The sequence below is a fragment of the Leptosomus discolor genome, chromosome 3 (assembly GCF_034619465.1).
Source record: "Leptosomus discolor isolate bLepDis1 chromosome 3, bLepDis1.hap2, whole genome shotgun sequence".
Lineage (NCBI taxonomy): Eukaryota > Metazoa > Chordata > Aves > Leptosomiformes > Leptosomidae > Leptosomus > Leptosomus discolor.
In genome coordinates, this window is record NC_141393.1 from 27,050,292 (window position 1) to 27,066,363 (window position 16,072).

At 52.8% G+C, this 16,072-nt stretch overlaps 1 protein-coding gene across 1 annotated transcript; it reads left to right on the forward strand.

Moving 5' to 3' along the window:
* The first annotated feature begins 735 nt into the window (after positions 1–735).
* On the forward strand, positions 736–15,989 carry ABCD4 (ATP binding cassette subfamily D member 4). Its single transcript, XM_086463317.1, has 19 exons — positions 736–782; positions 890–1,014; positions 1,168–1,295; positions 1,506–1,645; positions 4,768–4,884; positions 5,178–5,303; positions 6,151–6,201; positions 8,880–8,974; positions 9,935–10,056; positions 10,920–11,011; positions 11,190–11,279; positions 11,548–11,756; positions 12,058–12,149; positions 12,362–12,398; positions 13,563–13,612; positions 13,897–13,949; positions 14,272–14,348; positions 15,522–15,637; positions 15,796–15,989. Exons 1-19 carry the CDS (start codon positions 736–738, stop codon positions 15,889–15,891), a joined length of 1,863 nt encoding a protein of 620 aa, XP_086319443.1. The 3' UTR covers positions 15,892–15,989.
* The last annotated feature ends 83 nt before the right edge of the window (positions 15,990–16,072 follow it).

The following is a 16,072-nucleotide window of genomic DNA, read 5'->3' on the forward strand; positions in this document are numbered from 1 at the left end:
CAGCCCAAATGTGCAGGAACCGGCCCTGTTCCTTCTTTCCCATGGTCCCTGTGACAAGGGGGCAATGGGCCTGCTGCCCACAGGGGCTGTCCCTCAGCTTCTAGGGTGCCCAGAGGGAGCAGTTTGGGTTTGCCCAGCTCCTTCCTCAGGAGAAGAGATGGCAGTGCCCTATTTCTCCGGCTCCACAGGCCAGGACGCGGCCTGGCCCTGGAGCCTGCCTGGCAGTCATTGCCCTGCCAAGCCACGGCCTCTGGGCCTCTGCCCTGGCTGTGGCGGAGCGCAGGCGGCCGGGACACTGCAGCTCAGCCGGCGGGCCGGCTGTATGAGCAGGCAGGCGGTGAGGAGGCGATGAGGGACCCGAGCACACCCCGCACAGCCCCGGGCGGCCCCGCCAGCGAGGGGAGGCCGCGGGGCCGGGTGGGGCCGGCTGCTCCTCCCGCTCCGCTCCGCCCGGCGCCACCAGGAGGCGCTGTGACCTGCGGGCAGGGCGGCGCCTGGCCGGGAGGCGCTCCCGCTCGGTCGCCTGTGGGCGAGGCGGCGCTGGCGGGCGGGATCTCTATGGTGACGCCGCACCCGGAAGCGCTGGGCCGCCCGGCGGCGGCCGCCCCTGCCCGGGCGGGCGGCGCGGGGCTCATGCACGACGAGGAGAGGTGATGAATATTCATGTTGTAGCGCCCGCGGGGGCGGGGCCTCGGTCTCGCCCGGGCGGGTCCCGCTGGGTCCGGCCGCGGGTTGATGGCGGGCGGCAGCAGCGGCGCGGGGAGCGCCGGGGCCGGCGGCCGGTGAGGAGGGGGCGGGCCGGGGGTGCCTCGGCGTCCGGGGTCCCGGGCGGGGAGGTGGGCACCCCCGAGAGCTCACTGCCGGCCCCCGCGTTTTCTCTCCGTTGCAGGCCTGGCCCCCGGCTGGACGGGCTGTTCCTGCGGCGCTTCCTGCGGCTGCAGGCCGTGCTCTTCCCCGGGTGGCCCTCTCCGAGCGCCCTGATGTTCCTGACGCTGCTCGGCGTCGCCTTGCTGGGTGAGCGTGGGGTGCGGGCGATGGGGGGGGGCTCAACCCCACGTCTGCTCCCCATGTCTGCTCCCCGTTCCCCCTGTCTCCCCTGCCCGTCTCCCCCTTTGCCGTGTCACCGCTGCCCTTCATTTCCTTGCCGTGCTTGCCTCTTTCCTCCAGAGCAGCTGGTTATTTACCAGGTCGGCGTCATCCCCAGCCAGTACTATGAAGTCCTAGGGAGCAAGGACTTCTCCGGATTCAAAACACTGACTGCCGTTGCCCTGACCCTGATCGTAGTGAACTCCACGGTAAGACAGCCCAGAGGTTCCCGTGTGTTGGGAGGAGAGGGGAAACCTGCCCGTGGCTCCCAGCGTGATCCTGGTGATGAAGGATCTAGGTCTGCCCTTGCCCTATTAAGTAGCTACATGTGGGACTGGTACAAACTGTTACTTTTTATTTCATTTTGCTAAGTGCTTCTCACTCATCTCTTCCCATCTGTCTCCTTGCCCTTGTTCCAGCTAAAAAGCTTTGACCAGTTTATCTGCAACATGATGTACGTGACCTGGAGGAAGTCCCTCACCGAATACCTCCACAGCTGCTACTTCCGAGGCCAGGTCTACTACAGCCTGCACGTGCTGCGCGAGGACATCGATAACCCGTAGGCTGCCTGTGGCTTCTCTCAGCCTCTTGCTTGGCTTCTCCTGGGCTGTTCCGCATCTTTTCCTGACATCTCTGTGTCTCTGGGTAGGGGCTTGAGCCCTAGAAGCTGTTGGCATCTAGGCAGAAATACCCTTATCTGCCCTGGGTGGGAGGTGGTACCTCTTGCTGGGAACTCCTGTGACTGCTGGTTGTGATGTTTTTAGGGGTAGGATGTTTCTGTTGCCAGGAGAATGGAGGTCCAGCAAAACATGTTATCTGTAAACTCGACCCTTGACACTGTGACGTTGCAAAGTGCCTGACTGGAGTCAGAGAGCACTGCCTCTCCCTGCCTTCACACAGCCAGCGCATTAGGACGGTCCCTGTTGTTCTGTTTGAACTTCAGCCACCAGAGTCTCCAGCTGAACAGTTTTGTTTTGTTGGGGTTTTAGTGGTTTTGATAACCCATGGGAGCCATGTTCTGGAAGGGCTTTGTTTTGCACTGTATGTGGGCTGCATTTCCCCTTTCCTATTCCTAGGAAGGAAATGTCAGGGATGACTTCTAATATGAGAGAAGGAGGAGCATTCAGTCCATCCTTGCTTATACCAGCTCACCCTGAGATCCCCTTCCAGTTTGCTTCATGCACTGCCCTGCTTACTGCAGAGCTGCTGATCTACCTGGGCTGTGTGGCAGAGGTTGAACACTTTCTCACAACTGTGTGCTGACCCTGGCCTTCCCGCCTGTTCTTGCACACAAGGCACTGCTGTCATAGTTATGCACTTTGAAGAGTTAAAGATTGTACGTTTAGGTATCATGTGAGAGGTAGAGGTCTTTTCCCCCCGCTCTATAGCTTAAAGAAGTTAGTATTGAATACTCGCTGAAAAACTGGAAACCAGAGAATAACTTTTTCCAAGTTGTTTTGAGACCCGAAGCTCTCCTCCCCTGGAGAGGGCACCTCTGGTCTAGCCATGCACTGGTGCCATCTCCCACATTGATGACATTAGAGCAGATCAAGCCTGTTCTCCTTGTGAGAAATCTTGCAGGGACTCCTGACTGTTGCTAATAGTTGTGACCTCAAGGAACTGAAACAGTCTCTGTGCTTCTGGCTGCCTGTCCTTGCCCCTTTGTTGCACAGCGTGGTGGTCTGTGTGGCTGCAGGGTGAAATTGTGTTGGGTATCTTGGGTGGGTTTTTTGTCTATATCTTTTTTCAGCCAGACCTGCTCCCAGGCTGCTTCTGCTGGCCCAGTGCTAGGAGACAGCCTGAGTAAGAGCCACCACCTGTGCGCAGGGGGAGCAGGAAGAAAGCAGAGGGCTTAGCTTGTGTCAAGCAGCCCTACTGCCAAAAGTGAAATCAGAGCTTCATGATGCTGATGCACTTTGCAGCTTCTGTCAGGGTTACTCCCACCTTCGTTAAATGTTCATTTCTGATAGTGTTTTGCAGAGGTATGGAGTTGAAAGGAGAGGTTAAAAGCTGTGCCTGTCACCAAGGCATGCAGCGCTTCCCAGACAGTGTAGTACATTGGCGGTGGCCAGAAGTTCCTGCATGCCTGCCCTATCCTTGGGGAGCCGGAGGGGAGAGGACAGAGGCCCCTCACCATGTGACTATCCTGCTCAGGTTTATTTTTAACCAGGGAATGTTTTCACGTTGTGCAGTGAAATGCATGAGATAACTGGGTCGAACTGCTCCACAGTGATGGAGCCAGCTGTCCTGACCTTAGCAGACTGAACGTGCGGGATTGCTGTCAAGTATTTTTCACTACCACCTTGCTTCTGCTCAAACATCCAGCCTTATTGTTTACTGTCTCTTTTGGTGCCGCTACAAAAATTCTCTTTATCTTGCAATTGCTTGGTGAGAATATTTTTCCTGCATTCGGTACTTAGAGAATGAACTAGAGGGACAAAGTGACCTGCCATTATGCAGTGAAACGAAAGCGAGTGTTAGATGCACAGTATCATCCATCTAGAAAGAATGAAGAGTGGATTCTGAGCGGCATACAAACACTTGCAGCTCCTAGCAGAGCGTTTGAGTTGATGTTTATGTGTTGTCATTACATGTTGCTTAATAGCTCATAAAAAGCAATATCCTGGCATGAGTCTATAGCACGACTGAAATTATAACTTTATGGGGACAATTACAGTGTAAGGAAAAGGAAAAATGATGACTCTGAGTTTAGTCAGGGTGAAAGCTACCCCAGAATTAAATCCACTGGTGTTCCAGGACTGCAAAGGAGTTGAGAGATGAACGTCCTTGTGGTTGTATCTGCACTGATAGCTTCAGGAGTCGTCCAGCATTCACAGTCATGGCCTTTCCACCTGTGCTTAGCGCATCAGACTGAAGCCCTCATCCACATGCGCTGGACAGATGAGGTGCCGAGGGAGTAAATATGCTGAAATCCTTTCTAGTTACACCAAGTGCAACACCTGCTCAGCAATGGGACGGATGGGACTTGAGGGCCTGTCAAACATGGGCCTGCTGCTGATGTGGCAAGGAGGCTTGGTGCGCTGCTGCCTGCTCTTGTGGGATGGGGCTGGATGGAAGCACTCTTCTTGCAGCAAAGGGACCAGAGGGCACTCCATGCAGAGCAAAGGGACCAGCTACTGTGGAAGGGTGGCTTTGATGGAAGCGTTTGCAAATATCTAGCAGCTGGTGAAGGCCTGGCCTGTGCCCGAAGCCAGTCCTGGCAGCTCTGGTGCCTGAGATGCAGCACCAGTCCTGAAGGTTTGGGGGAGAGCCAGTAGTTTTGGTAGTACAGGAGTGGGGAGAGTCAGTAGCTTTTGTAGTACAGGGGTCGGTCCAGGAGAGGAGTAAAGGACAAGGATGCAGAAACCTTTAGCACAGAGTTGGACAGTGTTGTTGAAAGTGGAACAAGGGGTTAATACAAGGAACAGAGTGAAAGTAACTGCAGGAGCTGTTCTTCCTGGGTGCCAGGAAGGCCCTTGGGTGGGTCCTGCAGGGCCATGGAAGTAGTCTCATATGGGGGAACCAGAGTCACAGCTGCAGGTGCCTCCCAGGCAAGGTTGTTCACCTGCAACCTGTCCTATGTTCAGGCAGTGAAACAGCCTGGCTTTTGTCCTGTTAGGGAGTTAGTACTGGTTCTGCTCCTGGGCTTTAACAGTGTCAATGGCTCTTTGTGTTGAGCAGGGACCAGCGCATCAGCCAGGATGTGGAGAGATTCTGCAGGCAGCTCAGCTCCATGGCCAGCAAGCTCATCGTCTCGCCCTTCACACTGGCCTACTACACATACCAGTGCTTCCACAGGTAAGGACTCATCCTGGCCCTGCTTTCACACATCTTTCCTATGCTCTTTTTTGGAGCCCGGCACCCACATTACAACTCCCCAGATGGACACTTGTATATGTGGGTGAGTGGAATCTGCACTCCAAAAGGAATTTTGCCAGGGGGATGCTAGGGTGTGCAGTGCTGGCCCCCAGACCTCTGTGAAAGCCAAGAGAGGTGACAAAGTTAAGGGCTCTGACTGCTTGAGCCCAAGGATTCCTGGGTTGTCCTTCTGCTTGGATTATTAGCTGACCTCTCTTTCTCCTCCTCTGTAGCACAGGCTGGCTAGGCCCAGTGAGCATCTTTGGGTATTTCGTCATTGGGACGATCGTCAACAAGGTATTGATGAGCCCAATTGTGTCTAAACTTGTGCAGCAGGAAAAACTGGAGGGGGATTTCAGGTGAGTACCAGGAGAGCCGCATTTTCACCACCTCTTGGCAGCTCCTGCAAAAGCTGCTTTTTTTGTCCCCATTCAGTGCTCTGTACGCAGCTGCAGCTGCTTCTCTTGTCTGTGACTTTCCCCACACTCAGAGAAACCTGCCTGTGCAGTGCTGCCCCAGGGTCCCTGTACTGAACCCCTGCCACCCCTTTCACTGCCTTGTGTCATGGCAGGCAGTGCCCTTGGTTCAGTCTCCGGGCTGCTTGCCTGCTCATTGCTGTTGCTTCTGTGAGGGCATTGAGTATGTTGGAGAAAACTGCCCATGGAGCTTCCTTGGGTGCAGATGCACGTTCAGGGAACTGCATCTACTGACAGGTTTCTGCTTCACCACCACCTTCATGAAGTACCCAAAATACAGTGCACAGTCTTTGCCTATGCTTTGTAACTAATCTCATCCCCTTCCCCTGTCTGGGTGCGTGGCAGGGGCTTTGCAGCTTTCCCAGGGGCTCGGGGCATTCAGGGACAGCAACCAAAGCTAAGGTGGCACAGGGGAGCCCAGAGCAGGGCAGTTGGTTATGGTGATTTTGTGTGGTGGAGATGCTGGGCTGGCAAACAGGAGGCCCAAGGGCTAAGAAGATGTGAACAGAGAGTGGGAAACCGAACAAATGTGCCACTGGGCTGGCCCTGAATGATGTCACGTTGTGCTAAGCCTTGGTGCCTTTTTGAGCCTATTGAGCATTTCAGTCAAGAGATGCCTCAGTTCAGTGCTCTGATAGACACAAGATGAGTTTTCTCTAGCAAGGATGTTGTGTGCATAATTTGCTGGGTATTTGTGCACAATCCTGATGATGTTTTTTGGGTTGTCCAGGTTCAAGCACATGCAGATTCGTGTAAATGCAGAACCAGCTGCTTTCTACAGGTTAGTAGCATCCATTTCTTTACATCCTCGTGAGGATCCTCCCAGCTCAGTGCATCCTTGTTGTATTGATGTATCCTAGAGGACTCCAAGTCATGTTGCTGCAGTTGGAACTTTCTGTCTTCTCCATCCTGCTGCACTGTCAGACAGCCCTGATACTGTTCTCCTTTGCATTCTGCGTATTGTCTGCAGAAATACTCGGCAGCAGCTGGAGACAACTATTTTTTCTTTTGCTTCCCTTCTGACATCCCCAGAGGCCTGGTACAGATTTGGTGCTGGCTTAGAGACCATTGCTGATGTTTTGCCAGGTCTTTACCTGTGAGATTGCTCAAGGTCTCATTGCATCTTGTCAGGGTGTTCCCCTGGGGACCTGCTGCAGGTCGCTTCTGGCTCAATCCTGCTGCTGATAACCTGTGTGTCTTCTGTGAGTATGCTAGCTGTTGTCTGGCCTCCTTATCTCTGCATGCTCCTCTAGGTCAGTCTGTGCCCTGACCTTCCTGACACTGTACTGCTGCTCTCTGAATTTGCTCAGTGCCATTTACCCCAGAGCTGAGCACACAGTCGGGAGCCTGGCAGCACCTCCCTGCTTGGTGATGCCTTGAAGTCCGTGGAGCTGCTGTTTGGAGTCTTCAAAGTGTTTCACAGAAATGGCTAGAACCGAGAAAAAGGGCAACAATTTTACTGTAGCTTGTGTTGGGGTACCTGGTTGCTGGCAGGAGGTCGTTGCTTCTCTCTTGTCATGTGTCTGCCTTTTCCCTGTGTGTTGTGAAATTGCAGTTCTTCCAGGAATTCAAGAAGTGGGTGTCCTGTCTCTGGTCTTCCTTGCCTGTGATCTGGTTTTGGCTACTTCATGCTGTAGTCGTTGAGCATTTCGAGTGTGGTGGTGCTGTCCCCAAAGTGGTTTGATTCAAAATCACCAATTTCATAAAGATTTATATTGACAGGCATGAAACTCTGATTTAGATATTTGAAATCAATCTTGGTTTGCATTGGCAAGTTTATTTGTTTGTGGACAGGTTGATTCTTACTGGTTGATGATATTTTTTCTTAATGGAGAAGATTCTCTAATTACATGCTCATATTTAAACTGCCGTACTTTTCCTCACAATTTTGCATTTTTTTTTAATTCCATTACTAAGTAGAAAATGGAAGGTGAATGATGATACCAGAAATGGAGTGTCTTACTTCAGTACAGTTCGTTAGTAGGAAAGCTTCCCTTGGTGGGAAACTAGAATTTAATTGAATTGCACAAAACCGGGTGTTTTCATGGTATGAATTTTAATTAAAAATAAAGGAATTTTTTAAAAGGTTGCATTCTTAGAATCCTGCAAGAGGAGGAGCACGTGGCAAGTGGCTGGTTTTGGTTGCTGGACTTCTCTAGCTTGTAGAAGCTGTTAGATCTTGTCCTTTTGCACCTGCCTAACTATTGTTTTGGTAAAGGAAGAAGCAAAACCTGAGCAATGTCACCTTTATACTTCTTTGGTTTCTAAGCCTTTGGCAAACTTGCTTTAAAAGTGAACTGAATGCGAGGAAAAGCCAAAGCCAATATAGCGATCTCTCCTCATCTGTGAAAGAAATAATAGCTTTGGTCCCCCGTGCCTTCCTCACCCTTGTGTCCAAGGCTTTGTCCTTTCCGAATACTTGGCAGCAAAGATTGCAGCGCAGTAGTTACCTGAGATGGGTTGTGGGGCAGTAAAGCCAAGTTGAATTCTTAACTGTGTGTATTTTTGAGGAACAAAATTTACTTTTCTAAGAACCGAGAATCTTTAGAACTGAGACTCTTCAAAACTAGTGATTTGTATTTTTTTTGTGCAGCTCCGGGCCCCAGTGACTCTCCCATTGTGTGGACCATGATGGGAGCATGGGTGTGTGCTGGGCACAAGAGTGTGTTTTGGGTGGTGGGGGCAATAGCTGTCGCGGCAGGTGGGAGTCTGGAGCGAGACATGGAGCACTCTCTGCGTTTTGCCACCTGAGGGCAGCCCAGCCCTTGCAAAGGACCAGAAGGAGCTTTGCTGCTGACGGTGGTGGTTTAGAGCCAAGATGTGCCTCCTTGCTACTGACTCAACCTGGCCGTGAGAGCGCTCCTCGGGTGGTGGGTGACCCCCTGATGCCTGCGGAGATTCCCCTGGGAAAGGGGGAGCTGTGGGACTGGAGTCACCTGCACTGGGGGCTGCACTGCTCGCGGCTTGTCCATGTCCTGTTCCTCCAGGGTGGGGATTGGGAAGAGGTGGACTAGGATTGCCAGCCACACAGGTGGTGGCAGCTTACTGTCACCTCCTGGACTCGCCTCTGCTCTCTCCTTTCTGGCTCCAGCTGTGTAGCAGTGCCTTCCCTCTCTTCCAACCAGGCTCTGCTTGGAAGTGTGTGTGACCTTGGGTATGCTTTGCTCCAGGCTGGGGCCTCACTGATGGTGTCTGGCCTTGCCTTACCTCCTCCTGTATGCAACAGCAGTATCCATGGGCTCTGGGAGAGATTTGCAGGGCTGCTTGTTTCAGCCAGAGTTTCTTGGTGAAGCTTTTCAGGAAGGCGTTCTTGGCTGTTCAGTTCCTGCTCAACAAAGAGCTTGTTGCTTGGAGTCTAAGGTGCCAGACCCTTTCCAAGCCTTACTCCTAAAGCCCATGCTTTGACCTCATTGCAGTACTCCCAGGATGTCTATGACATGTTGCAATCTTATTTTACAGGGCCGGGCATGTGGAGCACATGCGCACAGACTGGAGGCTGCAGAGCCTACTGCGGGCCCAGAGGGAGCTGATAGGCAAGGAGCTGTGGTTATACAGTGAGTGGGGAGTTTGGGAGGGTGAAGTGGGGCATGTGGTAGCTCCACCACGGTGGCCCACAGGCTTGGGAACCCTACTGCTAGAGCAGCAGTGCTGGGTTTTCCTCTCCTGCTTCTTGCTGGTGCATGAAAGCCCTGAGGGTGAGCAGAGGGTGCCTTCTGCAGTCCTGAATGGGAGTCCTGTTATGAAAAAGCCTCATAGAGAGCAATGTTGTGGAGGACCCAGCTAAGTCAGAGAATGCAAGCCCCAAAAGGTGAATCTGCAAGAATCCGGGCTTTTTGTGTGGCAGGTGTTCCATGGCCAGGAAGAGAGGGAAAGACTTGAGCTTTGTGGAAGGAGAAGACACTGTGTGATTTGGAGCTGTGGAAACTTCTTTCCTATAGAGCTGGTCCCTTGAACATAGTTGTCCCCTGAAAATCTCCGTTCTCCCATTGTCACTGGGTCAATGTTTGTGTGTTAAATGAACACTGTCAAGACAGCTCTTCCTCATCTTACTAGCATAGCGAGCTTCTGAGCAACCTGAGGGAGGGACCCTGAACACAGATGTCTCTGTGGGAGTTTGGGGTCTTAAGTCTTTTGCCTGTCCTGTGCTCCAAGACAGACTTCATGGCCAACCATTTTCCTTTTTTTGCCCTCTCTTGTGAGTCAGCCAGGCACCTGAAGAATAGAAACAAGCAGGCAAAGTGGCTTTTGCCCCATGGTGGTTCCTAAGCTGTGTGTCTGGATGATACTTCTCAGCACAGGGGCCTGCCCCAAAGTGCTTTTTGCTTGGCAAATGGATTTTCACCCTGGTTCTGGTGCTGACCTGCGAAATGGTGGTTCTGCTCTGGTGCATCATGAAGGGCTGAGGCTTGACTATGGGTCTTCCTCTGAGCAGGCTCATGGGCTGCACTTGAGCCCAGCTGGGACAGAGGTTCACACCCTAACTCACTGTCTTCTCTCAATGTGCTTCTGCTCAGTTGGGATCAACACCTTTGACTACCTGGGCAGCATCCTGAGCTATGTCGTCATTGCCATTCCCATCTTTTCTGGGGTCTACAGTGACCTGAGTCCAACAGAACTCAGCGCCCTCGTCAGCAAGGTGAGCTAAGGGTCATCTCCCAGACCCCGTTGTGGAGGGTGAGCGGGCACTGAGGATGGAGGTTTTGTGTGAGGCTGCTGGCGTTGGGTCTAGATAACCTGCAGCAATTGACCTTGAGGTTAGACTGTCCCTGCCCATGGTGACATGGTAATGGGAGCTTGGAGTCAGCTGGTGTATGATTAACTTGGGGATGAGAGCTGTCAAGGACACATCTACGTAAGTGTTTCCTAGCTCAGACCTCTGTGTCAAAAAAAAAACCAAACCCAGGAGGTCAGAAAGCCTCTGGCTTTCAGCAGTGTGGATGGGGAATTGGGTCTGTGCAGTGCTGTGGATCTGGGTTAGGCCCTGGGCTGCTGACCACGGTGGGCCTGGCCACCTGTGAGGCTGAGCTGGCTTGTGTTCTCCTTCCGGACCTGACTCGTTCCCACATACTCAAAACTGGCTTGTGATAGGGAATGCAGATCTAAAAATAGCTGATTGGGCACTGCAGGCTGAGACACCTGCTCTGAGCCATGTGCGGTGCTGGGGCAGGGCTGGTGGCATGGATCTGCATGACTTAGGGCGAGTGTGCTAGGCCACGGGCTGGCCAGCAGGCACTCTGCAAACACCATCCCTGGGTGGGAGGAGATGTGTCCACCTGGCAAAAACTGCTGTACTGAGCAGGGAAGCTCTGCTCCATCCAAATATGGTCATCTTCTCCTTCACTCCCACTGCCCTGAGTGACTTCTCCACCCCTCGTTCATCTTGCTGGAACTGCTGATGTGGCCAAATATCATGCCTCCTTGGCTGCCTCCTTGCAGCCATGGAGGAGGGGTGCCAAAGCTCAGTGCTGACCCTTGCTCTGGCATGTGATTTCTCCCCAGAATGCTTTTGTTTCCATCTACCTCATCGGCTGCTTCAGCCGGCTCATAGATCTCTCCAGCACCGTGACAGACGTAGCTGGCTACACGCACAGGTGAGCTGCTCTGTGGGCAGGTCTCTGCAGGAAAGGAAGGTGTGGGACAAGGCTCTGCCCAGGTCTGTGCTAAATAAATAAAAATCAGGTGCTTGTGAGCAAGCACAGAGAAGTTTGGATGTTGTGAGAAGGCTGCTGGAGTTGTCCCTGGCATTCATGCAAACTTTTGTTTGTCTAGGATTGGTGAGCTGCAGGAGACTTTGCTGAGCCTTGGCAGAAAAAAAAAAGATAACTACTCAGAAGCCAAAGCCAGCTGGGATTTGGACAGGTGAGTCTCCTCTCAGCAACTGGCTGGCTTGCAGCTTGTGCACCAGAGTGTGGGGCTGTCATGGGATGGAGGTGGCCCTTTGTGTCACAGCCTGTTGCATGCAGTTGGTTGGAGCAGGCAGTGCTCACTGTGATTTGTCGTTCCTGGGGTGCATGGGGCAGAGCTGCTGTCACAGAGGCACAGGAGGTCTAAGGTGCCTCATCTTTGCCAGTTTCAGCATGATTGCTTACCCCCAGATCTCTCCTTCTTTGCCTTGGTGGTGGCTCAGCAGCCATTCTGGGGAGGACCCAGAGCCAAGGGACACAGCTTTCCTTCTGGAGCGAGTGACACTCTCGGTGCCATCCTCTGGCAAGCTGCTCATCAAGGACTTGAACCTCAGGATCTCACAAGGAAACAGTGTGATGATTGTGGGGAACACTGGCACAGGGAAAACATCTCTCCTGAGGGTCCTCGGGGGACTCTGGGAGAGCACACGGGGTAAGGACTGCTGCTTGCCGCAGCCTTCTCTTTCTCTAGCCAGGGCTGCCCTGAGTTTGGAAGGTGGCAGCGTGGGGTTGTGAGGCCAATGCCACCTTGTGATGGTGAATGTGTCACTGGTGCATTGGAGCCTCCCATGTCTTTATTGCATACTCTGCTCTGGCTCTCATTGCTTTGCCCTGTGTTGCAAATATACCTTTTCTGGGATTTGTTGGCTACTTCATGGGGCAGGACTGCACAGGGGCCTGTGGGGAGTTGCTGGCTGGTGCTGCAGGTTTGACATGAGTGTGTCTCTGTGCAGGGAGCATCAAGATGCTGACCTGCTTTGGCCCCCGGGGAGTGGTGTTCCTACCACAGCGGCCCTTCTTCACCGACGGAAGCCTGCGTGAGCAGGTGAGCCCAGGGGCTGCCTCTACTTTGGCCCCAGCAATGTTCGCAACTGTGGTTGTGCCCTGCGAACCTGCATGCTGCAGCAAGGCCTGCAAGAGGGGAGGATGCCTCTGACCGCCCCTTCCCTCGTGCCTGAGTTCGTGCCACCACCGTTGCGTCTCTGATGGACTGTGTCCAGCTCCTGCTGACGTGTCTTCTTTTGCTCTGTTAAACAGGTGATCTATCCCCTGAAGGAGATCTATCCAATTTCAGGTATGTGGAAATTCATTAGAGCAATTAGCCAACCCTGTGGTGTCAGGTCCCTGTCCTGCACCCAGTGCAGCTTCTCCCCTACCGCGCCCCATCAGGAGCACTCATCCATTCTGCTTTTGTTGCTCTCTGCTTTTCTCTGGAAGATTTACCTTAGTGTAGGTTAAGGTCAGCTCTGTGTTCCCTCCGTTTTGGGAGACAACATATTCTCTTGATACAGTGAGGACAAGCTGGCCATGCTCTGCATGTTGTGCTATAGACGTGTGATATATGTTGAGGCATCTTGCTGTTGGGGTACATCTGATCTGTCTGGTACAACCTGCCTTCAGGCAAGCCATATTTGCCTTCATTTCATTTTCCATCCACCTCCATCTTTCACTGTTCTCCTTTTTCAAATGATGTCCCAGGGCCTTGTATGCTGTCAAGGTCAGACTACATGGATCATTCCTTTCTCCTGCCCTCATCGCAAGCCAGACCACACGTGATCTGCTGCAGCTTGCAAATGTCCAGGTTTAGGTTTTGGTCTGAGTGAAGCAGTGTTACATGCTGCTTTCAAACACTTGGGAGTCACAGTCTTGCAGAGAGTAACTGCAGCCATCAGCTGCACTTCTTCAGCAGCTTCAGAGACATCCATGGCAGATGCACAGCCCTTCTGCTCAGCTGCCATAGCTGCTGACTGTACCCGCTCACGTGTGTGTTCTACTCCACAGCTGGTTCACCTTGAGGTTTTTCCCATCCCACATAGGATCCTTTTGCTGACTGTTACCTGAGGCCTGCTCCCATGCCTCCACCACCTGCAGCGTATGGTGGGCAGTCAGCCATAGGAGAGCAGCTGGTGGGCAGGGCCTTGGCAATTGAAGCCTGGATCCTTGTATTCTGGCTGTGTCTGTCTGTGTCCATGGACTAAGCCAAGTCTCAGGAGTATCTCTGGAGCCTAGCTACCTCCTGGCATGCTGCTTACAGGTGTGGTTAATGTTTTTAAGGAAGGTCAGTCTTTGGGGGAGCTCTTTGTGCCAGAGCTCAGGACCTGATATAGTTAAGCAGTTGAGTCAGCGGCACTGGATCTCAGGAGATCCTGCAGTTCTTCCCTCCTGCAACTGACTCCTCTTGCAGCTGTGACCTCAGCACACATTGCCTCTGCTTATGCTTTACTGCCTTTTCCCCTAGGGTCTGCAGATGATGAGAGAATTGTGCAATTTCTGGAGCTGGCTGGGCTGGTGAGTCCCTAGTAGTGCTGTTGCCTTGTTTCCTCGTGCTGCTAGCAAGGGAAGAAGGGATAAGGTTTTGTGGCAGCACAGCGTGACTGTGTGGTGGACACATGTGGAGACATTGTCTGCAGCTGGGACAGGACTGTCCATGGGACAGGCAGAGGAGGAGGGATATGGAGCAACTTCAGCTCAAGCGGGAAAAGAGAGAGTAGCAGGAAAGGAGTGGTTATGTTCAGGGCCGTGGGCTGATAGGGTTGGGGGCTGTGTTCACAAGTCTGCTGTGCTCTCTGCAGACTGATTTGCTGGTGAGGGCTGGAGGACTGGACCGGCAGGTGGACTGGAACTGGTAAGGGAGCTCGACATCTGCATGAATTTGGGTGATCCCTGTGGGTGGGGAGCACTTCTAAGCAGATGCACATTGATGCTGGACTTCTGAACATCTGTGTCCTGTGGGAAGTGGGCAGTATACAGGGACAAAGCCTCCATGCCCTAGGCATCAATGCCAGCAATCACCAGTCATGCTGCTCTGCAGGCAGCTGACAGCACAGGGGTGCACAGGGAAGGAAGGAGGGGGGACACACAAGGACAGTTGCTTGCTCTGGTCTCCAGTGTCAGCAACCATAAGCTCTTTTTGTTGAGGGAGATTTTGAATCTCAACCCTGCTGCAGGTATGACATCCTGTCCCCAGGGGAGATGCAGAGGCTCTCATTTGCAAGGCTCTTCTACCTCCAGCCAAAATATGCGGGTGAGTGAGTGACTGCGAAAGAAAAGAGGGCAGGAAAAAAAAAAGCCAGGTCCTTTGGTGTAAAGAGAAGCTGGTACAGAGACAGCTCATGAAATCCCTTCTTTACTAGGAATGTGCTTTGTCTTAGCCGTTGTTTTAGCAGTGTAGCACACAAAGGCTTCAGGGGTGAAAACATTTTGTTATCTCTGTGGAGGGTGGTAAATCAAGAGGCTGTATATAAGACATTGTCCTTTTAGGGAACTGGTGATTAATGTTCTTGGTCTAGGTCTGATGGCACCTGAAGAAGCCACCCCTAAGCATGCTCACCAGTTGCCACGTAAAGAAGCATGCACGCTAGGGAGCATGGCATCAGCTGCCGTAACTGAAGCTTGTGAACCTCTGCAGGGTTGTGGAAGCAATGTGGGAAATTTAGCTGTAATGCAGCAAAAGAAGACAAGGAGCAGTGGGAGAAATGGTCCTGAGAGATCACAGAAGCAGCTCCCATTAGCAGACAGGGATAATTCCTTTGCACACCTAGATTGCTCGTGACTGCTGGGGGGTGGGGGGCTGTTGGAGGACTTGTCACAAGGGCCAGGGTGGGTGTGAGTGAACAGAGACAGTGTTGGTAGCGAGTAGGCATGTGTGAGTACCTCTTTTCCCCTGAAGCCTGCAGCTTGGCTCAGTGCTGTCTGGGCAAATTGCAAACTAAAAGCTGTAGAGATAATATAAAACAAATTTAATTCATCTGCTCTAGGTCTGTAGTATTTACCCTTAACTGACAGGAAGGTGCCTCAGGCCATTCTGGATGCTCCAGGTGGGGTCTGGAAGGGTGCACAGGCTGCTGCTCAGCCCGGCGCTCTGGCACACAGCCTGCCTTGAGAAGGTCATGTCTTGAGTTTCACAACAGTGGGGACAAGGCAGTGGCAGGCAGCTGTTGAGGGAGAGGAAAGAGGTGAACGGTGCTGTTAGGGTGGATTCAAGGGCTTGTGGGGAAGGGCAGCTTTCTCAGGTGACTGACACCGGCTGTGCCAGAGGAAAATCAGAGTCCTTAGGCTTCTCCTCACTTGTCTTCTGCAGATGCCTTTGGTGAACTCTGGTTAATTTGGGAAATGTTCTCAGCAGTTGCGGCTCTTTTGCCTAGGGGGAGATGACTGCTTGGGAGAGGATTTGTAGGGCTTACAACTTTTCTCTCAGTGCTAGATGAAGCCACCAGTGCCCTGACAGAAGAGGTGGAGCACGAACTGTACCGTGTGTGCCTTCAGCTGGGCATGACGCTAATCAGTGTGGGACACAGGGCCAGCCTGGAAAAGGTGAGATGGGGAGACAGCGCTCCATGCATCCCTGGAGGTGGCAAGACAGGGGAGGTAGAGAGGCAAGCAGAGCAGAGTGACTGGGGCTCAAGAGCCTCACTGCGGGAGGGCATGCCCTCATAGAGACATCCCTCAGTTGTTGTGTTACTGAATTGCAGTTCCACAGCTGGATTTTGAAACTTCATGGGGAAGGAAGATGGGAGCTCACTCGATGTGAGAAGATGAAGCGTCTCCCAGCTGGGGAAGGATGCTGAAAAACATGCCCTTGTCTGGTGAGCCGCAGAACCTGCACACACGTGGGAGAGCTCTGAACAGCAGAGATGGAGCTGCTGAGCCAGCAGCCGTCAACAAAGGATTCATCTAGTGCAAGACCAATTCTGGATTTTGCTGATGGACACAGAGCCAAGTCTGAACTCATGGTGTGGGGTTCTGCCA

Excerpts from the sequence above, each read along its gene's own strand:
- ABCD4 (XM_086463317.1), top strand. The coding sequence starts at position 736 with ATGGCGGGCGGCAGCAGCGGCGCGGGGAGCGCCGGGGCCGGCGGCCG. Across the intron at positions 783-889 it reads AGCGCCGGGGCCGGCGGCCG|GCCTGGCCCCCGGCTGGACG; the intron begins GTGAGGAGGGGG and ends TCTCCGTTGCAG. Across the intron at positions 15,638-15,795 it reads ACAGGGCCAGCCTGGAAAAG|TTCCACAGCTGGATTTTGAA; the intron begins GTGAGATGGGGA and ends ACTGAATTGCAG.